This window comes from Bufo bufo, chromosome 5, assembly GCF_905171765.1.
Source record: "Bufo bufo chromosome 5, aBufBuf1.1, whole genome shotgun sequence".
Taxonomy (NCBI): domain Eukaryota; kingdom Metazoa; phylum Chordata; class Amphibia; order Anura; family Bufonidae; genus Bufo; species Bufo bufo.
The window spans coordinates 472,891,972-472,918,716 of NC_053393.1; the positions used below are offsets into that span (position 1 = coordinate 472,891,972).

The 26,745-nt window shown below is 44.4% G+C and overlaps 1 protein-coding gene across 3 annotated transcripts in view; it reads right to left on the reverse strand.

Moving 5' to 3' along the window:
• The window catches only part of PRKAG2 (protein kinase AMP-activated non-catalytic subunit gamma 2), a 415,068-nt gene that overhangs the window by 17,768 nt on the left and 370,555 nt on the right, over positions 1-26,745 (reverse strand). For all 3 annotated transcript variants that reach the window (XM_040434116.1, XM_040434117.1, XM_040434118.1), the window contains 5 exons: positions 17,659-17,768; positions 12,456-12,537; positions 5,566-5,624; positions 1,158-1,203; positions 787-841 (listed from right to left, as the gene is read on the reverse strand). In XM_040434116.1, coding sequence (XP_040290050.1) covers positions 787-841; positions 1,158-1,203; positions 5,566-5,624; positions 12,456-12,537; positions 17,659-17,768 — 352 coding nt within the window. The remainder of the gene's footprint in view (positions 1-786; positions 842-1,157; positions 1,204-5,565; positions 5,625-12,455; positions 12,538-17,658; positions 17,769-26,745) is intronic.

Here is a 26,745-nt window from a genome sequence, read left to right on the forward strand (position 1 = left end):
GGGGGTAATTTATTATGGCTCTACGTCAAGAAAAGTCGCTAATTTCATTGCAAACTTTGTGATCTTTGAGCTTTTTCTCCAACACACTTGCTAACTTTCCAAAAAAGAAGTGGCCAGGAGGAGGTGGACCACTAACAGGACCTCCCGGGCCCAGCTCAGTTAACAACATGAAAATCTAGTCCATCTACAGGCTGGAGATTTCCTTTCTAGCACAAGGACAGCAGAAGATGCTGCGCCCCTTTATAAATTAGTCGGATCTTCCCCCAGTGGGGTTTTTACTAAGACATGACGCCGAAGTGGTCTAGCAAGTCATCTAAAATGCACTTTTAGGTTTTAATTGACCTTTGCCAAATTTAAAAAAGAAGCAGCCCCTTCATGTTTGGTGTCCTGGGCTCTCTACATAACAGGTCTAGCGACCTCCTGATTGGATGCTAGAGCTGTCACTCACAGCAGAGGGGGCGTGGCTTGGAAGCAATGTGGCACCGAGGGGGAAGAAAACATGGACTTCTCAGTCATGCAACCTGCAAGAAGATCACTATGCATTTGTGCACTGCTCTATCAATCACCTATACAGTCATGTCAGCAGTTTGGCATCTCAAGACTGCTGACAGACTCTGTCAGTGTAGGACATGGCATTCATAGGGGCTGTCACTTTATAGCCCATCAGAACTGGTATCTGTGTGACGCTGATAACCGGCACCAGTAACACTGGTACAGGCAAAATGACAGCGTGCATGTCCTCGAAGACACCTGCACAACTGCAATCCCATTCATCTACAGCCCTACCTTGCATCTGGAGTTATATTCACCAAAGGCTTGAAGGTTTCTTGCAAATACAATTCTGCAGAAACAAGGTAAAGTTAGAAACAAACACAATGAATGGCCGGGCACTATCTAGATGATCACAGTATACTTTACAGTGGAAGAATCCTCCTTTATAGACATTACTCATTAAACACTTCTTTTTTCACACTTATTTTGCGGTTACTGCAATTATATTCACTAAATGTGTTAATAAATGCAGTGCGAGGGACGTGCTTGTTCAAATAGTCTTTTGATTAGATATAAATGCAGAAGGAATCACATTACAAGATTAAAAGCAAAAAAAAAAAAAGTCAACAACAAATTGAGAGAGTTAATGATGACAATGTCCTTACCCCTCCAGGTCTCTATCTTGTGCTCCTCTAATTCATATATCTGTACCTGTAGTGAGAAACACGTGACAGATGCAAATTCACTTCCAGTCTATACAGTAGCATCATGTTCTGCACGGCTGTACAGACAAACCATTCAACAACACGTCTTCCCCTCGTGTACTAGTCCCAGAGGCACAAGTTCACAGGTGCAAATGTGACAGGTCTGGAGACCGTGATGGGGAGATTTCCAATAATTATATGTGATCTCAATGAAAAGAACCAAATAAAATAAAATGAATGTATAAAGTACAATGACTCTTTGGTTTCACTTACACCAGCCATAGCAAAGACCACCTGCCTAATATTGTGTACGTCCTTGTGCCACCAAATAAAGCTCTGATGCGTGGATTCCACAAGACGCTGTGAGGTGGTGCCACCATGGTTCAAAACTTTTTTTTTTACCAGCACTTCCCACAGACGCTAGATTAGATGGAGATCTGGGGAATTTGAAGGCCAAGTCAACACCTTAAACTCTTGTTCCTCAAACCATTCCTGAATAATGTTTGCAAGGTGCATTATCCTGCTGAAAGAGGCCACTTTCATCATGGGGTGTACTTGGCCTGTACAATGATTAGGTACGTGGTACACATAAAAGTCACATTCACATTCATTTCAGGACCTAGGTTTACCTAAAAGAACACTCCGGGAATATATAACTAAGGGACATGAACATGTGGAGTCACTGTGGGTAGAGATACATGGAGGTAAAAACAATAATAAATTACTAATAGGAGTTTACTATAAACCACCTAATATACCAGAGTCCACAGAAAATCTGCTACTAAACGAGATAAGACGAGGTGGCAAATCATAATGAGGTGGTTATTATGGGGGACTTCAACTACCCAGATATAGACTGGGAAACTGAAACCTGTATATAACAGGTTCTTGGCAATAACCAAAGACAATTACCTTTCCCAACTGGTTCAGGACCCGACTAGAGGGACGGCCATACTGGACTTAGTATTAACCAATAGGCCTGACAGAACAACAGATGTGCAGGTTGGTGGACACCTGGGAAATAGTGACCATAAAGTAATAACCTTCCAATTATCATTCAAAAGAGCGTTTCTACAGGGAGGAACAAAAATACCAAACTTCAAAAAAGCTAAATTTTGCCAACTAAGAGAGGCCATAGGCCTAACTAACTGGGACAAAGTCCTCAAAAATAGAAAATACAGCCACAAAATGGGATATCTTTAAAAGCATCCTAAAAGCTCATTGTGAGAGGTACATACCGTATGGGAATAAAAGGTTAAGGAACAAAAAGAAACCAATGTGGATAAACAGAACTGTAAAGAAAGCAATAAATGACAAAAAGAAAGCATATAAATAACTAAAACAGGAGGGTAGCACGGAAGCACTGAAAAACTATAAGGAAAAAAATATTACATGTAAAAAACAAATAAAAACGGCCAAACTAGAGACCGAGAGATTAATTGCCAAAAAGAGTAAAACTAACCCTAAAATGTTCTTCAATTATATAAATGTTAAAAAGTCTAACTCTGAAGGTGTCGGCCCTTTAAAGAGTAATGAGGGGGGAGTCGCAAAGAGCGACGAGGAGAAAGCAAAGCTGTTAAATATTTTTTTCTCCAATGTATTCAGAGGAAAATAAACTGTCAGATGACATGCAGAATGTAAAAATAAATTCCCCATTAAAAGTGTCCTGTCTGACCCAGGAAGAAGTACATCAGTGACTTGTAATAGACAAATCCCCAGGACCGGATGGCATACACCCCTGTATCCTGAGGGAATTAAGTAATGTCATAGCCAGACCCTTATTTCTGATATTTGCGGACTCTATATTGACAGGGAGTGTCCCACAGGATTGGTGCATAGCAAATGTGGTGCCAATATTCAAAAAGGGTCCAAAAACAGAGCCTGGATACTATAGGCCGGTAAGTAACATCTGTTGTGGGTAAACTGTTTGAAAGTTTTCGGAGAGATGCTATGTTGGAGCATCTCAACGGAAATAAGCAAATAACGCCATATCAGCATGGCTTCATAAGGGATCGGTCATGTCAAACTATTTAATCAGTTTCTATGAGGAGGTAAGTTCTAGACTTGACCGCGGCGACTCAATGGATGTCGTATATCTGGACTTCTCCAAAGCATTTGACACTGTACCACATAAAAGGTTAGTATATAAAATGAGAATGCTCGGACTGGGAGAAAACGTCTGTATGTGGGTAAGTAACTGGCTCAATGATAGAAAACAGAGGGTGGTTATTAACAGTACACACTCAGATTGGGTCACTGTCACTAGTGGAGTACCTCAGCGGTCAGTATTGGGCCCTATTCTCTTCAATATATTTATTAATGATCTTGTAGAAGGCTTGCATAGTAAAGTATCAATTTTCGCAGATGACACTAAACTGTGTAAAGTAATTGACACGGAAGAGGACAGTATACTGCTACAGAGGGATCTGGATAGATTGGAGGCTTGGGCAGATAAGTGGCAGATGAGGTTTAACACTGACAAATGTAAAGTTATGCACATGGAAAGGAATAATGCAAGTCACCCGTACATACTAAATGGTAAAACACTTGGTAACACTGACCTGGAAAAGGATCTAGGAATTTTAATAAACAGCAAACTAAGCTGCAAAAAACAGTGTCAGGCAGCTGCTGCCAAGGCCAATAAGATAATGGGTTTCATCAAAGGGGGCATAGATGCCCGTGAGGAGAACATAGTCCTACTACTTTACAAATCACTAGTCAGACCACACATGGAGTACTGTGTACAGTTCTCGGCTACTGTGAACAAGGTAGACATAGCAGAGCTGGAGAGGGTCCAGAGGAGGGCAACTAAAGTAATAACTGGAATGGGGCACCTACAGTACCCTGAAAGATTATCAAAATTAGGGTTATTCACTTTAGAAAAAAAGACGACTGAGGGGAGATCTAATTACTATGTATAAATATATCAGGGGTCAGTACAGAGATCTCTCCCATCATCTATTTATTCCCAGGACTGTGACGAGGGGACATCCTCTGCGTCTGGAGGAAAGAAGGTTTGTACACAAACATAGAGAAGGATTCTTTACGGTAAGAGCAGTTAGACTATGGAACTCTCTGCCTGAGGAGCTGGTGATGGTGAGTACAATAAAGGAATTCAAGAGGGGCCTGGATGTATTTCTGGAGTGTAATAATATTACAGGCTATTGCTACTAGAGAGGGGTCGTTGATCCAGGGAGTTATTCTGATTGTCATCGAGAAGGAATTTTTTATTCCCCTAAAGTGGGGAAAATTGGCTTCTACCTCAGTTTTTTTTTTTGCCTTCCTCTGGATCAACTTGCAGGATGACAGGCCGAACTGGATGGACAAATGTCTTTTTTCGGCCTTATGTACTATGTTACTATGTAACAATACCAAGGGCAATACTCTGCCTCCACCAACCTGTCTTCTTCCCATCCTGGTGCCATCTCTTCCCAAATAAGCAACACACACCCTGCCGTCCACATGATGTAAAAGAAAACATAATCCATCAGACCAGGCCACCATCTTCCATTGATCCATGGTCCAATTCTGATACTTGCCCATTTGTAGGAGCTTTAGGTAGCGGACAGGGGTCAGCATGGGCACTCTGACCCATCTCTGGCTACGCAAGTAGTGATGCCCTGTCTGATCTGACACCCTTCTATCATAGGCAGCAGTAACTTTTTTTTTTAGCAATTTATGCTATACTAGCTCTTCTGAGGGATTAGACCATGTGGTCAACCTTTGCTCTCCATATACATCAATTTACCATGGGCACCTTAAGTAATAACGAATGCATACTAGGGACACCCCCGCAAGACCTGCTATTTTGGAGATGCTCTCACCCAGTCATGTAGCCTATCTTATCACCTTTCCAATGGATCAGTGGACCAATTGCTAGAACGAGAAACCCCAATCCCACTACCAACACAGCTGCAGTGAGGAGTACATGATGCTCCTACATACAGTTCTATGGAAGTTACAGAAGCAGATGAGTGAAACCTGCAATCATATGGCTTGACTAGCAGGAAGCTACTTTGCTTTTAGGCTCCCCAGGGCTCTGACTAAATTCTAGCTGTCAAACAACTTGTGGAAGAATGACTTTCACAACTACTTTCAACTCTGTTGCGCTGCCGATTCCGCAATCTGGGTTGTGCTAACAAGACCAGCTGACTGGCTGCAGGCTCTTCCACTGATGTTTCAAGAGGATCTGCTCCAGTGTAGAAGACTGCGGAATCTGTGGTGCGATTGAATGGTCAGTAGTGGTGACAATCTTCCTATCACAGGTTGTATAAAAGCTCGAATTTCTCAAAACGCTTTAAAATCCAAGAGCACTGCTATGAGCTGGGGTGGGGGCGAGCCACTAAATAGAGCAAGGGATGGTACTTACCATTGGAGACTTGTAGTATCGATGCAATATATTGATGAAGTCTGTAATTGTTAACATACCTGAAATAAAGCACAATATGAATTAGCGGAACCTCTTTTCCCATTTAAAGGGAGACACATTAAAGGGAGACACATGGAAAATGTAGTCTTTTCTGCAGGCGGCATGTTATAGGGCAGTGAGATAGGGCAATGAGAAGATTGCTATATAGTCCAGTGGACGAGCCTACTGTATTCCGTAACTGAACGCGATCTCTTATGTGCAAAGTCACACAGGGAACATTATGAATGAGTGAATCAGACTGCCCACTGGACTCCTAAATCCAAAAAAGCACAATTTTAGATCAATAATTTTTATGTTATGCTGAATCTTTACAAAAAATTTTTTTTTTTTTTTAAATTATAATATATATATATATATATATATATATATATATATATATATATATACATAGAGAAGAAAAAGTCCAGTGGGAGCACCAGCCAGCATGTGGGTGCAAGGTCCAACGTAGGGTAACGGGTTATCCTCGCAGATTATTAGATGCACATAAGAACAAAATCCTACATATAAATACTGAAATAACACATACCACCTCTAAAAAAACTCAGAGGATACCATTTATGTCCACTTATTCTGGATGTAGTATGGAGATAGGACGTATCCTGAAGGACAACTGGAGTATCCTCAGCAGGTCTATTAAAGATGTACCAGAGTTTAAGCTTCCGCCCCTTTTATCGTACCGTAAAAACAAAAATCTTAAAGACCACTTGGTCAGAGCGGATGCAGGTCCAAAGAAAACCAGCATACAGCGGACATTGACACAGCCGGGACTTGGATGTTATCCGTGTCTCGGTTGTGTCAATTGTCGATATATATGTAAAACTAGATCTTTCACACACCCGCTTACCAACAAAGAGTATCCGATAAAGTTCCATCTAAACTGTTCCTCGTCATATGTAGTTTATGTGTTGGCTTGTCCCTGTAACCTATTATATGTCGGGGAAACTTCCACAGAATTGAAAGTAAGGTTGAATAACCACATGAATTCAATAAGGAAGAAACGTACTGACCTACCAGTGTCCAGACATTTTGGATCCCTCGGACACTCCGAGCGTGATCTAAGATGCTGGATCATTGATCAGGTCAGGCTTCCTAGAAGAGGTGGTGATCGCCTGACACTCTTGAAGAAAAGAGAGTTACGCTGGATATATGATCTGGATAGCCTGCATCCCAGGGGTCTCAATATTGAGTTCAGGTGAGAGACCTAGGATCTGTGGCTGACCCCCGGTCCCTTGGCATGTTTGCGCTTTGTCTTTCTCATTTTTGTATATTGGTGCTTGATAACCGTGAAAGATTTATCTACAATTATGAAAAAGATCTATTTTGAAACTAAAATATTTTTTCTCTGCTTTTTAGGATTTTATATTTTCACTAAATTGGATGTGGATCCTAGAATCAGACCCTTTGGAAGCTATGCGACCCGAGGTGGACATCAGCGTTCTTTTATTAATGCGTTACTCCAGATATGTCATTATATTTTAACAAGATAAGGATGTTGGTACGATCGAGGGATCATCCCTCTACGACTGCTATTTTTTTGGCAATTGTGCTTGTAGTGGCGCCTTGGTCAGGTGTCCCGCCCATTTGGACGGGACCCCTGTCCATTTGCTGATATATGTAGGAGATCCCTGCAGCGGTCGGAGATATGATTGTTCCGTGTGGACAACAGTTAAATAGATAACCTGTACGTAACCTTTAGGTGTATTTCCCTTATGTAAAATGGCGCTCTCATGTCGACCCAGGCAGAGCGCGAGCGCTTGACCTTTACACTGTGATGCATCGGATGATGTCAGTGTGGTCATGCGCAATGAGGACCTGGAGACGCACAAAGAGCGCCATGGTATGTGCGGGCCCCATTGCTTCCTACGGTTTGACTTCTGTGATCCACCTTCATCATATTATCACCTATATAATTGTGATTTTAGCTTAGATGAAGTATCACATACATTTTAATACACTTTGTAGGGATGGCATCCCTTAGTCATGAATTGTATACCACTGCTCACTTTATGCACATGCACTTTATTTGTATTGCTATGCATCGTATGTTTGCAATTGTAATTGATTGTAACCACACCCTTATGGGTTGGACACTTTGTAAATGCCTTTATAATGCTCTCACTTTCACTGTTACCATGCTTGAGGAAGGCTCTTGTGAGCCGAAACGTCGCAAGACTTGCCATATTATGGGTGAATAAACCACTTGCTGATTTTATCACTATCTTGGAGTGCAGTCCTACTTCTTTGTTCTCTATATATATATACATATATATATATATATATATATATATTATATATACACACACACACACACACACACACAGTACAGACCAAAAGTTTGGACACACCTTCTCATTCAAAGAGTTTTTTTTATTTTCATGACTATGAAAATTGTAGATTCACACTGAAGGCATCAAAACTATGAATTAACACATGTGGAATTATATACATAACAAACAAGTGTGAAACAACTGAAAATATGTCATATTCTAGGTTCTTCAAAGTAGCCACCTTTTGCTTTGATTACTGCTTTGCACACTCTTGGCATTCTCTTGATGAGCTTCAAGAGGTAGTCCCCTGAAATGGTTTTCACTTCACAGGTGTGCCCTGTCAGGTTTAATAAGTGGGATTTCTTGCCTTATAAATGGGGTTGGGACCATCAGTTGCGTTGAGGAGAGGTCAGTTGGATACACAGCTGATAGTCCTACTGAATAGACTGTTAGAATTGGTATTATGGCAAGAAAAAAGCAGCTAAGTAAAGAAAAACGAGTGCCCATCATTACTTTAAGAAATGAAGGTCAGTCAGTCAGCCGAAAAATTGGGAAAACTTTGAAAGTAAGGGCTATTTGACCATGAAGGAGAGTGATGGGGTGCTGCGCCAGATGACCTGGCCTCCACAGTCACCGGACCTGAACCCAATCGAGATGGTTTGGGGTGAGCTGGACCGCAGAGTGAAGGCAAAAGGGCCAACAAGTGCTAAGCATCTCTGGGAACTCCTTCAAGACTGTTGGAAGACCATTTCAGGGGACTACCTCTTGAAGCTCATCAAGAGAATGCCAAGAGTGTGCAGAGCAGTAATCAAAGCAAAAGGTGGCTACTTTGAAGAACCTAGAATATTACATATTTTCAGTTGTTTCACACTTGTTTGTTATGTATATAATTCCACATGTGTTAATTCATAGTTTTGATGCCTTCATAGTCATGAAAATAAAGAAAACTCTTTGAATGAGAAGGTGTGTCCAAAATTTTGGTCTGTACTGTATTTTATATTTCAATCTTCTTCGCTCGTCCTGCTCTGCATCACGCTGCCTGACGGTCAATCAGCATGTTAAAGGGGTTGTCTCACATCAGCAAATGGCACTTTGAATATTGAAAAAGTTAATACAAGCCACTTTCTAATGTACTGTGATTGCCCATATTGTCTCCTTTGCTGGCTGGATTAACTTTTCTATCACATTATCCAGGGGTTACGACCACCCTGCAATCCAGCAACGGTGGTCGTGCTTGCATACTATAGGAAAAGCATCGGCTTCTCTGGTGGCTGGGGCGGCAGAAGTGTGCATAATCCAGCGCTTTTTCCTATAGTGTGCAAGCACAGCCACCACTGCTGGATTGTAGGGTGGTCCTAACCATGGAAGCAATTGGTGTATAGTGTGATGAAAAAAATTAATTTAGTCAGCAAAAGAAACAATATGGACAATCGCAACAAATTAGTAAGTGCTTTGTACTAACTTTCTCTACATGATAAACACCATTTGCTGAAGTGAGACAACCCCTTTAAATGTGAAAGGTTCCCTTTAATTCAGCATCTCAGCTGTAAAGTTCAGGGCTGTACTGACTAGTGGAGGTCTTGTTCATGTTCTGTACAGTTCATGCTATCCCGTGGTCAATGTATATACTTGGCTTCATACCTATGTAATCTAACATGTTCGTCAACAACACAGGGTCTAGATGTTCGACATAACGAAACCTCAAAATACAATGTTGTATTCCTCTTGCCAAGCACTAGAACTGAGGCCAATTATGGAAATAAGATTAATTAACACTTTGACTAATGGCCCCTCTGAGGCCTAAACATGACCCTAAACAATCACTGGCTGTCCACTGACCACTATTCCTTCCACCTGCCCCATATACATGCACACATGGCTCAATGGGGAGTAAAGGTGCTATTATACTGGATGATTTTCGGGGCCAATTGTTGGGGAGTGTTCATAGGGTGCTCATTCCCTAGAATTAGCCAATATAATTGTGCCTCCAATCAGCCGATAAACGAGCAAGCTCTGATTTGCATCCTTCAGGACGACAGATGCCCGAATATCGGCAGCATATCTCTCTGTGTAATCAGGAACGTCCTGCCAATAATCAATAGACCTGAATGGGGGGGAAGAACGACTGCAGTAACAATGCTTTCTTCCCCATTCCCTATGTATCGACCTGTGTAATGGGCGCCGACTATCACGGATGGTGTTGATCGGCGCTTGTCCTGCCTGAACATCGGAACCTAAGGGGCTCTGGCAGTGGCTTATCTCCCTTGTGATCAAAAGGATCAGTCGCAGAAATTTTGCATGACCGATCCATCAGTCCCCATCCAACATCACGCCCCCACACACATAAGATAGTCTGCCAGTCCAGCCAAAATAGTCAGGTTTGGCCGACTTTACTCATTAGTGTACGGGCATTTTTACACTACAATGAAAAGAAACTAGTGTATCCCTGACTGTATCCAACCTTTTTACTTGATGCAAAAATAACCCAACTGTATCTGCGCATGTTACTGTTCAAAAGGATGTGGTTGGCAACAGCGAGAGAAAGCATTGGCTAAATCACACGACCATCGCCATCCTGCATCCTATGGATATGGAGACCGTGGATATGGAGTATTTACATAGCCCATACATGAGCCGCCGGGGGCCTCCGCAGCAGCAGGGGGCAGGACTGGTGATATTTACAGATTGATATGCCACAACAGTACAGTTTAGGGTCTTTTAGCCCTAGCCTAAGGAGGCCTTATCCTGCACAGAGATAAGGCACTGCTTACTATCAGTGGGGCAGGGTATCAGGCAAGCTCTGAGCCTGAGTCGGGGGGGCGGGGGGGGGGGGGGCGGGGTGCACGCTCCAAGCCTGAGCCAGGGGGTTGCACGCTCCAAGCCTGAGCCAGGGGGTTGCACGCTCCAAGCCTGAGCCAGGGGGTTGCACGCTCCAAGCCTGAGCCAGGGGGTTGCACGCTCCAAGCCTGAGCCAGGGGGTTGCACGCTCCAAGCCTGAGCCAGGGGGTTGCACGCTCCAAGCCTGAGCCAGGGGGTTGCACGCTCCAAGCCTGAGCCAGGGGGTTGCACGCTCCAAGCCTCAGGGTAAAAGACAACTAACTATATGCTATACTATGTGAGCCGTCTTGGCCTTTGAGAGGGAGTTATTTTTATATAGACGTCTTTTATCAACATCTTTTTCCAAGGACCTCTCCAAACCTACATTCCAGATCAGAGGAGAGCGGTATTTAACTCGGTCTCCATAGCAGCAGTTTACACCCCACAGATGTGCAGCGACATATGAAATTAGCAGCTCCTCACTTTGGCCTGGTAACTTTCTATATAGTTCTGTGAGGAAACTGAAAGACCTCTTGATGAAACCCATGCTCGGCCCAATAACTTCAATAATGAGGAGAAGATATTTTTTACCATTGTTCTGCACTATTACACAGGGGAAGCTGGTTTCCCATTGCAGGCTTCCCTTCGAGCTGATTTAGGACAGCTTGGCTTCTGGAAGCCCCCCTGGTGCGCTTGTATCGTTTCTGCGTCTCTCCGGTGTACACAGCTCTCGTCGTTAGTGGGACAGTATGGGACCTGCCTCCTCCTCTGTAAACTAAATGTGCCCAAAAAAGGCAGAGAGAAAAGCCTTGCCTTAAAGCAAAGGTCACACTACACTGAACTGCAGCCTCGGATTCAGATCCGCAAGACAAAATCTTTCTGGAGAAATAACTGCTGCACGGTGTCCAATCCCAGAAGAGCCCCTGATAAACAGCCGCCAGACCCCAAAACCCAGTTATGGGCCCTCCAAAAACAGCCAGTAACAGAAAAAAAGCCATATTATTATTTAGTACCATTATAGAAAATGTCAGCTAAAGAGGATGATCGTCCAATTATCATCATGTATAAAAACCGGCACAAAAGCTTTTCTTTAACACGGAAATATGATCAGTAAGCAAGACATTTTTACCCTGTGGTGCCGTGCACTCAGCTGTATGCCTTTCAGGCGTTGTGCCAGGGCACGTGGGAAAAAAAGGCTTAGGGTTCATTCACGCATCCGTATGTATTTTGCGGTCAGCAAAAAATATGGATGACATTCGTGTGATGTCCGTGTTGCATCCATTTTTCTTTGTTTGTTTTTTACAGACCCATTGCAAAAATGCCTAACGGACAAGAATAGGACACGTTCTATCTTCTTCGCGGGATTGCAGAATGGACATATGGATGCAGAGTGCACATGGTGTGCTGTCCGTATTTTTTTTTTTTTTTTTAACAGCCCAATTGAAATGAATGGGTCTGCACCTAGTCCACAAAAAAATGCGGATCAGATGCAGACCAAAAATAAATTCGTTTGAATGGGGCCTAAGGCTGAGTGTCAGCGCATCAAGTGTGATAAATTGTCACAGAACGATCCAGTTATTATGCCAAGAAAATTCTTCTGTGCATCATTAGTTCAACTTACGTGCAAAAAAATTTATAAAAAAAAAAAAAAGAAAAAGAAAAGTAAAAAAAAATTTGTCCAAAGAAAGAACTAATGCAGAACGGATATAACTGCAGCCAAAAGGAGAATGCTGGACTGGAGCTCACCTACAAAACTCTGGTTTTTCGTCTCCCATAACGGAGCAGCTCTTACGCCATTAGCTACCAGTGCGAAAAAGGCCTTCTTTACCTGCAGAGGGAATAAACTGAGATTTAGCAACACTGGGACGTTCTTAATTACGAATAGTCGTTAAAAGCAATCCACATCATTTATACAGCATTAAAAGGGGTTTTCTGGGTGTTTAACTCTGATGGCCTGTCCCCAGGAGAGGTCATCAACATCTGATCGGTAGAGGTCCAACTCCCGGGATCCCCTCCGATCCTCTTCCTAGGCCAGTGACGGCACATTCATCAGTTACATGGCCTAGGAGCAGCTCAGTCCTATTCAAGTGAATGGACCTGAGCTGCAATACAATGCATAGCCACTATCCAAACGACAGAGTGGTACTTGGTAAGACAAGAGGGGGCCACTGCCTCCACAAGCAGCTAATCTGCAGGGGTGTCAGGGGTCATTAATATTAAACACCCAGAAAACCTCTAACATGTCCATACATCTGTGCACCCTGTGTCCCTCGAACTGTAGAGGTTCACCCCATAGTTATTCCTCCTGATCCCCTCCATCCCCAAACGCATAGACAATCTGTCTGTCTGGAGAGGAGAAATCTTCCTTCAGAACAGAGGAGGAGGTCTGATAAAAATTCAACTTGCCTGATTCCACCCCCAAATCTGGAGATGAAAGGAACACTTCCATTAGAAAGGGGTTTTTTTTAAGAATTTTTTTTAAAAAAAATTTCATTTCAGCAGTAGACTAAAAATAAAATACAAAATATTGTTCTTCTGCATAGAGATAAAACTCCTATACAGATAAGTAACCCATTGTCAGTTTACTGCTGCAGTGAAGGGAAGATGCTGTTAGTATAATAGTAGATTAGTAGAATTTGGTTAATCGTATGACAGCATTATTGTTCTCTTGGTAGACCTAGATAAAGATGCGCACAGTACAGCATTGCACTATTCAGAAAAACAAACACATGACATAGAAGATTCACATATAGGCCGTTAATAGGTCATAAACAACAATCTGATGGTAGTATCCCTTTAATACACATTAGATGGTCAGATGGCCAATGTTACTTTAACTTGTATGCCCAGCTTAACGCAGTAAACCTGTCACCGCCAGACATCTGTGAAACTCTGACAGACGTTCTTTAGAACCTCCTGCTTGAGGTTCTTTTGTTTTGCTTTCGTTTTGTCATCTCGTTTCCCTCTCTCAGCTGTTATCTAGTTGCACTGATTGCATCCCTTTAAATCCCTCCCATAGTGCATCACTTTGCGGTTTATACAACTTTCTGGAGTGTGTGCATGCTGGATGCTACAACTGATGCTTCTACAGATAAGTCTGTTCATTTATCTTTGTTTTCCTGTTTGCTTGATCCGAGGTGACCCTGCTCCCTCCGTATTAAGTGTAGGGAGCCGGTGGTCGTGTCCCCTCACTATTATAGGGTGTTCAGGTGTCATACAGTCGAGGAACGAGGGTATGCAAATTTCTACCATTGAGATTTTTGCATAGGCTGAGCAGCTAAGGGAGAGAGCTAGGGCTTACAGGGCTTACCCGTTGGTTCCTTAGTTTTGGATCAAGTCAGTCGGATCTTCATTTGTGTCTTCTAGTTTTCTGTTACACCATCCGTGACAAAACCAGTGCAATTAAAACCATACTCCATGGCCTGCCAATGGTTCGAAACGGTAAAGGTGCTTATACTCACCTCGCCTATATCCCCCGCCACTGCTATTTTAATGGTGCCTGGGACCCCGCTGCTCTCCACTTCCTATGCTTTGCACTGCAGGAAATGACTGGGAAAGCCACTCAGCGCCATGTCAGTTACAAAAGCAGGAAGTGGAGCGCAGAGGGGACCAAGGTGATGTTGGAACGGCAGTGGTATCGCCAAGGTGGGTATCAGATCTTTTTTATTTATTTTTTATCGGCAAGCCACAAGTATGGATTTAATGGTGCTAATTTCCTTATCTTACACATATTTAACGGGAACCTGTCATGTGTTTATCACCCCAGGAACAAACTAGCCCTTATTATAATTACTAATTTCAATAGTATATTCCTCCCCCTTTTTTTTAGTACCTTTGCATTCCCGGTTATTCATTTTCCCGCCAATTATTAAAATGAAATGAATGAATGACGTAATAAACCACGTCCCTTTTATCATCTACAGCTTTTTTTTGTTTTTCTGGCCACGAATTCTAGTCTCAAATCCCGCGCATGCGCGCTGTCTGATTAGTGTAATGTTCTAAATGCAAAACCAAATAAGGTGTGGGGCAGCAGGGAGAGTGAACAGCGAGGCTGGCCGCTGCCCACCCACTGCACAGTACAAGTCAAGCAGGAGAACGCTTACCCGCCAAATAACTCCTGCTTGTGCTGCTCCACCGGAAGTGAGGATGAGCTGACGCACGCCCAGTTTACTTTCAGCTATGAATGTGCGTCATTACACTGATCAGACAGCGCGCATGCGCGGGATTTTGAGCTTCTGAACAAGTGAATAGGGGAGTGGCTACAACGCTGAATGAAAAAAAATGCTGGACTTCTATCAAAGTTAGACATCACGCTGGACTCAAATCAGCTCATTAGCATGTGGCATGTGGCATCTTTGTGTGTATATTATGAGGTAACCATCTGTCACACCAGTAAGTGAATACATCTAAGGTACTTTTTAATAGTTAATGATTATAATATAACTCATTATATACAAATACCCACATGACAGGTTTCCTTTAAGCCTTCTTAAGATAACCTGACTACTTTTTTGGAATGTGCTAGCAATTTCATGCAAGCATCGGGATAACATATCAGTACATATGCGGAACGGTACTGACCAAGTCGGAGGTGAACCCATGAACCCAGTATTACGAGATGGCAGGGATAACTAGCGAGCAGAGCTTGCAGTTTCCTTATCTATTAAACAGTCTGTCTCATGAAGTCAGCCCCTGTCCTTTTAGAACTACTGGAGGTCCAGCCATTGGTTCCATAATATGAATGCTAAAATGGACTAATACTCCGGCTTCTGAAACTGGCCTAAATGGAGGCTACAGCCAGTTGCCCAATGTTCCTAGAAATTAGCTATTGACGCCCAACTTTGTTATGTCTATTAGGGTCCATTCACACATCCACAATTCCATTCCGCATTTTGCGGAACGGAATTGCGGACCCATACATTTCTACAGGGCTGCACAACGTGCGGCCCCAAACCGGAATTGCGGACCCGCACTTCCGGGTCCGCAATTCCAATCCTGAAAAAAATATAGAACATGTCTTATTCTTCTCCGCAATAGCGGACAAGAATAGGCATATTCTCTTAGTGCCGGCAATGTGCGGTCTGCAAAATGCGAAACGCACATTGCCGCTGTCAGTGTTTAGCGAATGGACCCTTAGGGGTCTTGGGGACTTCTTATTTTTGGTTCTAAAATATTTCTTTCCAGTAGTGATTAGCTCTTCAAGTATACAGTAATGTGTCCAACCCAATTAAAGAGGACCTGCCCCGCTCCTGACATGTCTGTTATAATAGCTTCATACATTCCCCATGTAATAACAATTCTGGAGCATCTATTCTTATGGCTCTATGTTGTGCTATTCCTGTATTATTTCTACTAGAAGTTATGAATGAATTGCTAGCAGTCTGCAGTAAGGGTACAGAGGGGAGGTAACCAGTTGGGGGTGGGACTCACTTTATCCAATCAGCGCTGCCATTTTCAGACTGTGCGGGTACACCCCCCTCCCCCCCAACTGGTTACCTCCCCTCTGTACCCTTACTGCAGACTGCTAGTAATTAATTCATAACTTCTAGTAGGAATAATACAGGAATGGCACAACATAGAGCCATAAGAATAGAGGCTCCAGAATTGTTATTACATGGGGAATGCATGAAGCTATTATAACAGGCATGTCAGGAGTGGTGAGAGGTCCTCTTTAGGTTCTACAAGAAGATCCAGCCAATTAATCCACGAGGATCTAATGACATCACTGCAGACTGATGAGCTAATAATCTAGATGAGGGATGTTCTCTACACCACATCAACAGAAATGAAGCTGCAGTTAATAACGGATAAGAAAACATTTTGTGGTCAAGTCAGCACAAGACACAACATAAACTCTGACCTACAAACCGAACAAAACATGAGAATTAACAAAAAAAAACTGCATAAAAGAGACAGAAGGCAGTGCAGCAACAAGTCTAGAACTGGCTTTGAAGACCCAGCAAAGGGAATTCCGTTCCTTGAAGATTTGAGAGAATAACAGGAAGGATGCCGGCTTTGAATGAGAAATCCCTGACAAGAATAAATCTTTCATGTACAAAGTAAACACATCTTAAAGCAAAAACAATGAACAAATCCAAATAAACTTGTAGTCAAAAAGTAGGAGACCGACCCCCCCTTCCCGGAGGCGCTAAAGAGCTCCCTGCTCTCCGCCAACAGATGTTCGGTAGAGAAGGATCGGGTGAAATGGATTTCTTCACCTAATCCTTTTGTTCTTCCAGGAGATAAGCGACTGTCTGCAGCTTTCTCCCCTCTCCCCTTGAATACACATACAAGTTTCGACCAAACCGAATGTGTATGTGAATGGGGGAGTCAGGAGAGAAACCTGTCGGCCACACACTAGGTCGGTGTCAGCTGGACACTCCTTTGGCCAAAGCTATTCCTCCTGACACCCCTATACATACTCGTGCGCGACTTGGCTAAAACATACACAGGCACCGACCACCGCTAACTGACCTGATTGGCTGGATGTCAACTGATCCACTGATAAATCTCAAAATATACCGCAAATTGTCTGTCAATCTACCACCGACCACAAAAACTACATGTCGCAATCATCAGACGGTATCTGAGGACAGTTGAGGTCAATACTAGACGCTGAAGGGGAATAATCAACTACAACAGACATGAACAACTAAATATCACCGCCCAACCGCGAACCATATGTGTTCATAACGGTACAGAAGTATAGCCTGCAGGTCCTGCTCTCCGCAGAGGTGGAAGTGTAGTCTTACATGGCTGGCTATAGTCTGCCAGAGGGCACTGCTTCATACAGTGGACCACCCTCCATGGCAGGCATATGCCCCAATAGGCCAGCTGCACCCCATCTTATTCATGCATCTGGAGAACCAATGAATAATCCCGAATTTTGTCACAATTCAACAGATCACGTCTGATATACAAGGTAGACATTATACGGATGAGAACTCACTTGTAAGGTAGTGTCAAACACGACGAGCTTGGAGCTGGTGGGCACAATGTCGTAACACTTGTGGGATTTCATGAAGCGCATGTATATGTCACCCTCCGATTCTTCAACAGCTAGAAGATACAAGTCACTGTTAGTACTGTACACACAATCCATATCATCTGTTCTTGGGGGGTAGGACAACTGGTTTCATCATTATTTTCTGTGCATGATACTTAGATCTGTGGGGGGCGCTGTGACACAAGACACTTTAGGTCTCATATATAAAAACGCTTATAGTTTTTAGAATATCCATCCATCTAATCAAGTCTCTTCACATCATGTTTGAAGGGTCTCCCAACTCTGCATGGTTCACTTCCTGCCCGATTCCCTACAGAAGACCACACCAGTCGGCATACAACGACATCCTCGCTCCTCGGTGCATGGATCGGGAATGAAACGCACTTTCTTAAAGGGGTTGATGACTAATTTAAAAAATGAAAATCAGACACCATATAGTACATGACAACCTTTTTCTAACAAAGCCCAGAAGTCCTGTACCTCACATGGATCCAGAGATCTCCCCATGAGGGGGCGTGCCCTGTCTGCGGCAGCTCAGGGGGCGTGCCCTGTCTGCGGCAGCTCAGGGGGCGTGCCCTGTCTGCGGCAGCTCAGGGGGCGTGCCCTGTCTGCGGCAGCTCAGGGGGCGTGCCCTGTCTGCGGCAGCTCAGGGGGCGTGCCCTGTCTGCGGCAGCTCAGGGGGCGTGCCCTGTCTGCGGCAGCTCAGGGGGCGTGCCCTGTCTGCGGCAGCTCAGGGGGCGTGCCCTGTCTGCGGCAGCTCAGGGGGCGTGCCCTGTCTGCGGCAGCTCAGGGGGCGTGCCCTGTCTGCGGCAGCTCAGGGGGCGTGCCCTGTCTGCGGCAGCTCAGGGGGCGTGCCCTGTCTGCGGCAGCTCAGGGGGCGTGCCCTGTCTGCGGCAGCTCAGGGGGCGTGCCCTGTCTGCGGCAGCTCCATCTCTATCACAGCTCAAGAAGCAGCTGAAACTGAGCATGTGCGGCTTTAATCGGAAAAGCCCTTTAATTCTACAGATAAAAGGCATTGCTTGTTGGTTCACAGACAGGGAAGCATAACAGAGGACATAACAGAAGCAATCAAGGACTACTTTCTTTTGTATAGTACATAATTGTACTACTTAAAATTTTATACACCAGTCTTAGACCTCATGCACATGAACGTATGGATTCTGCAGTCTGTATAGCGTGGATCTGCCAAATACGGATACGGGTCCAGTGCATGGCCCATTTTCCTAACAGAACTGCCTATTCTTGTCCGCAAAAAGGACACGTTCTATAATTTATGGAACAGCTGCACGGATGAGGACAGCACCCGGGTGACATCCATTCTATTATGGACCCACAGAAATGAATGGGTCTGTGTGCATTTTTTGAGGATCGGGCTTGGATCCCAACAATGGTCTTGTGCAGGGATGCTCAACCTGCGGCCCTCCAGCTGTTGCAAAACTACAACTCCCAGCATGCCCAGGCGGCTTACTGCTGTCAGCCTACAGCAAGGCATGGTGGGAGTTGTAGTTTTACAACAGCTGGAGGGCCGTAGGTTGGGCATCACTGGTCTTGTGGGCCTTTATGCCCAATGTCCAGCCATGAGTACGTGCTGCAGCTTCTGGGTTACTAGATGTCGGGTCTCCGCCGTCAGTCATTACAGGCTAGCGCAGCTATTTCATCTGGTACTAAAATGCTAATAAGAACAAGTGCAGAAAAAAGGAGGAAAAAATAAAACAAACATTCTTCATTATGACAAGGAATTTGCGATGGGAAAAAAAAAATCTTAATCCACAGATGCTTTGCTTTCCTATAATTACCATACTTTTTGGCAATTAAGATAATTAGTTTTGTTCCCAGGATATTTCCGCCTGCCCAGAGAATCTGCTCTAAGAAACACACGATTTGATTTCGGACTAGCTGAAAAAGGAAATCTGCAACGTATTTCCAGATACAGCGCCTGCTGCAAATCTGTTCCCCAGAGATCTCTAAAAACAAATGTATTCTGCGTCCATGGTACAGGACATATGGGACACAGTCCCCTTGTGTGGAAAGACTTCATTTTTAAGGGTATGTCCATATGGGATGGTCAGCATGTTAACGCTGTGGAGTAACTGACCATGCTGCGCTGGGGACCGGAACACTGACTGAGGCAGCGCGGAGCAGGTAAGTATGAATCTTCAGCTTCGGTTACTTTCACATCTGCGGTTTTCCGGCAGGGGGACAGCTTGCAGGAGTTCACCGTATCCGACATAACTGAAGCTGGCTGACCTGTTACATGTGCGCTTGGCAGCTGAAGGCATCTGTGCTGGTCCCATGTTCATGTGTGTCTGTATTACAGGGAAAAAGGATGTTTTAACATATGCAAATGAGCCTCTAGGAGCAATGGGGGCGTGTCAATTTCAAACAGCAGAGCCTCTAGGAGTAACGACAACGCCCCCATTGCTCCTAGAGGCTCATTTGCATATGTTACATCATAATTTTTCTCAGCCATATGGACACATATGAACATGGGACCAACACAGATGCCTTCAGCTGCCAAGAGCACATGTAACAGGTCAGCCTGTGTCATGGGTACAAATCTGCTGACAGATGTCCTTTAAGACCAAATTCAGAATGAGCTGAATAGAAAAAGGCATTTCTCTGAGAAGGGTGGGTTCACACTAGCGTTATGGAGTCCGTTATGGCTTTCCGTTATAACAGGGTTATAACGGAACATAACGGAATCCATAGGATGGAATGCAAAACGGAAACCTTTAAGAGGCGTTCCGTTTTGCTCCGTCCTAATAGAAGTCTATGGGAATCATAACGGATCCGTCTGGGTCCAGTTATGCAAGACGAAAAACAAAGTCCTGTCGACAGGACTTTGTTTTCCGTCTTGCATAACGGGAACCAGACGGATCCGTTTCGATTCCCATAGACGGAGCAGAATGGAACGCCTCTTAAAGGTTTCCGTTTTGCATTCCGTCATAATGCAAGTCTATGGGCAGCAAAACGGATCCGTCCTTCCGTCCTATGGATTCCATTATTTTCCGTTATAACGGAAAGCCATAATGGACTCCATAACGCTAGTGTGAACCCACCCTTAGATGTATTAAAATGTTTCTAATATTCACCTGCACTATTGATTCATGAAAAGTTTGTTCACTGTACAGTGACCATTTATAGGGGGGTTTTCTCACTTCAGCAAGTGGCATTTATCATGTAGAGAAATTAAAGGGGTTGTCAGTTATGTAAAAAAAAAAATAATAATAATAGATATATATATATATAGATATATATATATATATATATATATATATATATATATATATATATATATATATATATATAGCACTGTCAATCTGATGGTCAGCAATATATACATAAGCTAAGCAAGTTTTAGGCAAAGAAAACTTGTATTTCCTCATTTCTGTGGTTCTCTTCAGGCCCTTTGTTTACCTGCAATAACAACAATCTCTGAGTTTTCCTCATTAATATTTGTGCCCCTTCCGCTGCTCTGCAAAGAGAGTGAATACAAGTGCTGCCCTGAGTGACATGTCTGACTGCTTGGAGACTCAGCAGCATGTTGTATGTGTAGGACTACAAGTCCCAGCTATACAATGACCCTGCTAATACACAGGATCTTCCCCCTACCTGTTCTTGTGCAATGCTCTGCAGAACTCCTCCAGTCTGTCAGCTCTGTGTCTGCAGGATGAGGAGGGCAGATCCTGTGCCTTGAGCTCTGAGTGTTTGCTGCAGAAGGGGTTTCCTGAAGAATCCAGGGAGAGGGCAGACAGCAGCAGCTGGCAGTGCAGGGGGGCGTGGCCAGCACTATGACGTCTGGTGTACAGATCTCTCAGGCTTGTGCACCAAACATCAGAGCAGGGAGAGAAGCTGACATCACAGGTCATGTGACCCTCAGTGAAATCTGAGAAAGGAGTCACTGCTGATGAAGGAAGTGAATTAAAAATCCTTTATATTTGATTAGTTAGAAACATACAAAGCACAATAAAAAAGGACAACCCCTTTAATACAAGCTACTTACTAATATATCCAATAATCCATATTGCCTCCTTTGCTGGCTGGATTCATTTTTCCATCGCATTATACACTGCTCATTTCCATGGCTACTACCACCCTGCAGTCCATCAGCGGTGGCCGTGCTTGCACACAATAGGAAAAAGTGTCAGCTTCTCTGGTGGCCGGGACAGTGGTAGCACACATAGACAAGTGCCTTTACCAATAGTGTGCAAGCACGGCCACCACTGATGGACTGCAGGTTGGTCATAACCATGGAAACGCACAGTGCATAATGTGATGGAAAAATGAATCCAGCCAGCAAAGGAGGCAATATGGACAACCACAATACATTAGTAAGTGCCTTGTATTAACTTTCTCTACATGATAAATGCTATTTTGTCACACTCGTGTGTGGGAGGAAAACACCACACCGAGCATAGGAGGGAAAGGGGATACCGCAACAAGGCCTGGAAACTAGGAAAGGAAGATGGACACCTCCTAGAGAAAACCCTTACTCCAGTCCTGACAGACTCCCAGTATGAACAGGCCCCAAATGTAGGCAAGTTCATACACCGGATACCTAGAATCCTATCTCACCCTATAGGACCCTGGAAATTATGTCAGGACTGAGTCTACCTGTTCCTCCAAAAGGGAATGACGGACAGGAGTCTCCCTTAGGCTACACTTATTTTCAATAAAGCTTTCGTAGCACCAGGAACTCCGCAGAGAACCAAACACAAGTGGGAAAGGCTGAGTGGGAAAGGCCCTCAAACTTGTTGGGAGCCCAGAGAGAAGATACCAGGACCACACAGAGGAGAAGGGGAGCTGCTGCAGATGGGACCAGGGCCAGGTGAGCATAATGTGTTTTTACACAACATTAATAGGAGGGGAGGGGGGGGGGGGTGACAGAGGGGGAGAAATGTCGAATTTCTCATCCCACCCCATGTCACATTTCTCCCCCTTCTATGTCACATGTCTCATCCCACCCCATGTCACATCACCCCCCCCATGTCACTTTTCTCCCCCTCTATGTTATATCACTCCCACCGAGGGGGTCGCCAAAATGTAGCTTCGCTTGTGTTGGCAAAAATCCTTGCATCGGCCCAGAATGAGACAATATCTTTAAAAGGGTATTCTCATCTTCCCTTTTCATACTTACCTTCCTTGAGTGCGACGTTCACTTCCTAGATTCTTCTCCCGGCCGGGCCGCTCTTGCGCAGAAGACTGAAGATTTTCTCCCGGCCGGTCAATGTCCTGAACACGCATGCGCCATGGTGACTTATTCCTGGCCTGTATAGTACAGAGCCGGCGTGCGCGTTTTCGCAGCTCTGTACTATACAGGCCAGTAATAAGACACCATGGCGTGTGCGCGTTCAGGACATTGACCGGCCGGGAGAAAATCTTCAGTCTTCTGCGCAAGCGCGGCCCAGCGGGATTCGACAGGAGAGGTGGCCATAACCAGGGGAGACCAAAGACAACATCAGGTAAGAGGGGACTTATTTTCTAAAAAAGGGTGGGAATTGGCTAATAACATGTATTTAGAAAAATGATCACTGTCAAATCATTAACAGATTTAACAGTGATCATTAAGATGAGAATACCCCTTTAAGTGTGTAATACTACGGTGGGTAGGTCCAGATGTAGCAAATGAAATCCAATGAAGATTTAAATGTGAATGAGAAGCGATTGCACAGCAAAACCTGCATTTGTCCCATGTTCCTGCGGATTGTGTTGTGGATTCATTGCAGAAGGGTGAAATCTGCAACATTAGGGCTTATGACCATATGTATGTTGCAGTCTGCAAAACAGGGATAACGTCCGTGTGCATTCAGTATTTTGCGGAATGGAACAGCTGGCCCCTAATAGAAAAGTACTATCTTTTTCATACGGTCCGCAAAAAAAAGCGTAACGGAGACACGGAAAGAAGATCCGTCCGTGTGCATGAGGCCTTAGGCTGAATCCACCCGTGGTTCTGACTCTGCAACGCAGTCCAGTACAATACACGTAGATGGAGCTTTCAAAGCCGTGGATTTCTGCAGCACGTCACTTAGGACACCGATCTCCCCCCTTCAATGCATGAAATCTGCAAAGCACAAGGAAACAGTCCAAAGAACTGACAAGCGTTCTTCGCTGTGACAGGCTGCCCATCCAAAATAAGAATCTCATCTATGCCATCATGTCACAGAAAGGGCCACTTGTGGTTACACAGAGGATTCTGTCACCACCGCCATCTGTTCAACCAGCAGCTACCAGCTTCAAATTCCTCACATTTCTCCAATAGCAAATATCCCACGATGAAAAAAATAATGCAACTATGTAATCCCATTGTGTTTAAACCTGAACTTGGCCGAGTGCGATAGTAATTTATTGGAGTGGGCAATGAACAGCGATCAGTAGAACGGGCGAGACTGGCTGCTGCGGCAAACACTGCAGCACTTTTACCCGTATAGCAGGATCTCGATGCATCTCAAAACAGGGAAGAAAGTATTTTATTATTTACTGCTAATGGATCAGGCAAAACACAATGTCCTTACAATCTAGGTTCACTCTGCTGTTACAGGGAATTATCTGGTAATGCATAAATAGATATGACAATTACAACATTAAACGACATAAAAACCACCCAAAATGATGTAAAAACATAAGAAACCATATATAACAATCAGACTCTGCCAGGCCCAAAACGCATTTACAGTGATGTGCAGCCCTTGTGTTGTACAGATAGAGTTAGAGTGTTCCCATCTGTGACATTGATGGCATCCAATCCAGCTCAGCAGTGCCTCCTTCACCAGCAAAGTCCCACTTTCCTCGTCTATCATCTCTGCCTGCCACTATTTCTCATCACAAAGCCCTTGTGCTCTGAGGGTGCAGCATTACAATGTAGATGTGGGGGCGCCATGTGCCCACCTCCTTCCCGTTATCGAGGTGGGCATGGGCACCACATCCCTCACTTAGCTTCTGTCTGGCCGTCATACTTCTGTGTCCCATGCTGCAAGCCCTGTTCCTGTGTGAGCATTAAGGATCGGCGCCCTAGGCTCGCAGCGGGATCACAGAGTAGCAGTGCTAGCATAGAAATTAATGGGGTCGCAGCAGGACTCGCGCTTGCCACGATCCCAGAATTGCAAAAATTGAATCCACACTGAGTGCTTTTTTGCGCTTCTAGGGTTGCAGTATCCGTGCTGCGACCCCATTCATTTCTATAATCGCACAGCCTCCTTGGACATGACAGCTGTCATGCGACCAAGATCGAGGTGTAGCCAAAACTCAAGCGAGGCTTTCCCCTATCGCACTGCAGGAGTTACTGCCCTTTCTGACTCCGTTCTCAACTGCTTGACTAATGAGCTGATCATCTCACCCGTATAGCCGTTCCTCTGACCTCACTTCCTTGCCTGAGCACTAAGGTCTCTGTAGATCTAGCATTACTGACCTCTGCCTGTTTTCTGACCAAGTGTATTGCTTGTTCTCTTGGTGCCACGCACCAGTGTCTCTGAGCCCTATGGGTTACCACTAGGGAGGAGCGAATCGACTTCAGATGAAACAATTCACATAAAACTTTGTTTGAATACTGTACCAGGGCTCCAGATGGCGACCAAAATGGTCGCCAATGCCATTTAGAATTGCAAAATGGCAACAAGACTTTGTAGTCTTGTCGCCATTTGCGCCTAGACCCTCCGCTGCTCTGCCTCTCACACACGAGTTAAACTGACATGGCACGCGCTGCTGTCAGTGCGTGCCATGTTCTTCTCAGCAGCACAGGGGGGAAGGAGGGCAGTCCCTCCCCCCTGTACCGCCGCTGCTACCAATGGACTGATAGCAGGGAGGAGGAGGGGAGGGGCTGTGGCCACTGCGCCACCAATGAATATAGTTTATGCCTGAATACAAACGCAGGCTGCGGGTGTCGGCCCTATCCCATACCCGGCCTCTAGCCACTATGACCGCGCGCTGCGATCCGCCGCTATTAACCCGTCAGGTGCGGCACCTGAGGGGTCAATTGCGGCGGATCGCAGCGCGCAGTCATGGAGGCCGGGTATGGGATATGGCCGGCACCCGCAGCCTGCGTTTGTATTCAGGCATAAACTATATTCATTGGTGGCGCAGTGCCCCCCCCCCCCCCCCCCTTAACCCCAGTATTATAAAAGTAGAATCACTGGTGGCGCAGATCTCTATTAGAGTGAATAGGACAAGGGTTCTGGCCCCTAAGGGGGGAAATAGTTATTTCCCCCCTTAGTAAAAAAAATAAAATAAAAATATAACGCCAAAATATTACGTTTAAATCACAATTTTACAAATAAAATATATAAACAAATCAATATTACATATCGCCACACCCAAAAAAGTGCAAACTATTAAAATATTTTAAAATATCTCCTACGCGGTGAATGCCGTAACAGAAAAAAATAAAATAAACAACTTGCCATTTTTGTCACCTTGTCCCGACAAAAATCAGGATCGGACTGTTCTATTATGGTGCAGACGTTCCATAAAATGTGGAATGCACGCGGCTTTTTTGGTGTTATTTTTTTCACGTGGTATCGAATATCGCAATACTTTTTTATGGTATCGAAATAGAGTCAAAATTGTGGTATCGTGACAACCCTAGGTAAGACATGTCTTTTTTTTATTATACTCCATAATCATATGTATTTTAAATTTGGCAACAAAATTTTTCAGGTTAGGAGCCATTGGCTCCTTGATATTTTTTTTGTCTGGAGCCCTGTGTACGGAGCGAGCACTCCGTACAGTATTAGAATGTATTGGCTCAGATGAGCCGAAATTACTTCGCACGAGACTTTGTGTAATGACTTCAAAAATGTATCTCTACTGGTAAAAACCTTTTCCCGAACTCGCTTCGTACAGTATTCAAACAAAGTTTTGTGCGAATCGACTTTGGATGTTTCATTCTGAGTCGATTCGCTCATCCCTAGTTAGCACCCAACCACCTCGGGACTATTCCAAGAGGTAGCGGCCAGTTCCCTGTATAGGGGCTGAACACCAGGGGGCCGCCATGATAACGCCCTTAGGTTTAGTCCAAAGTCAGGGAGGAGATAGAAA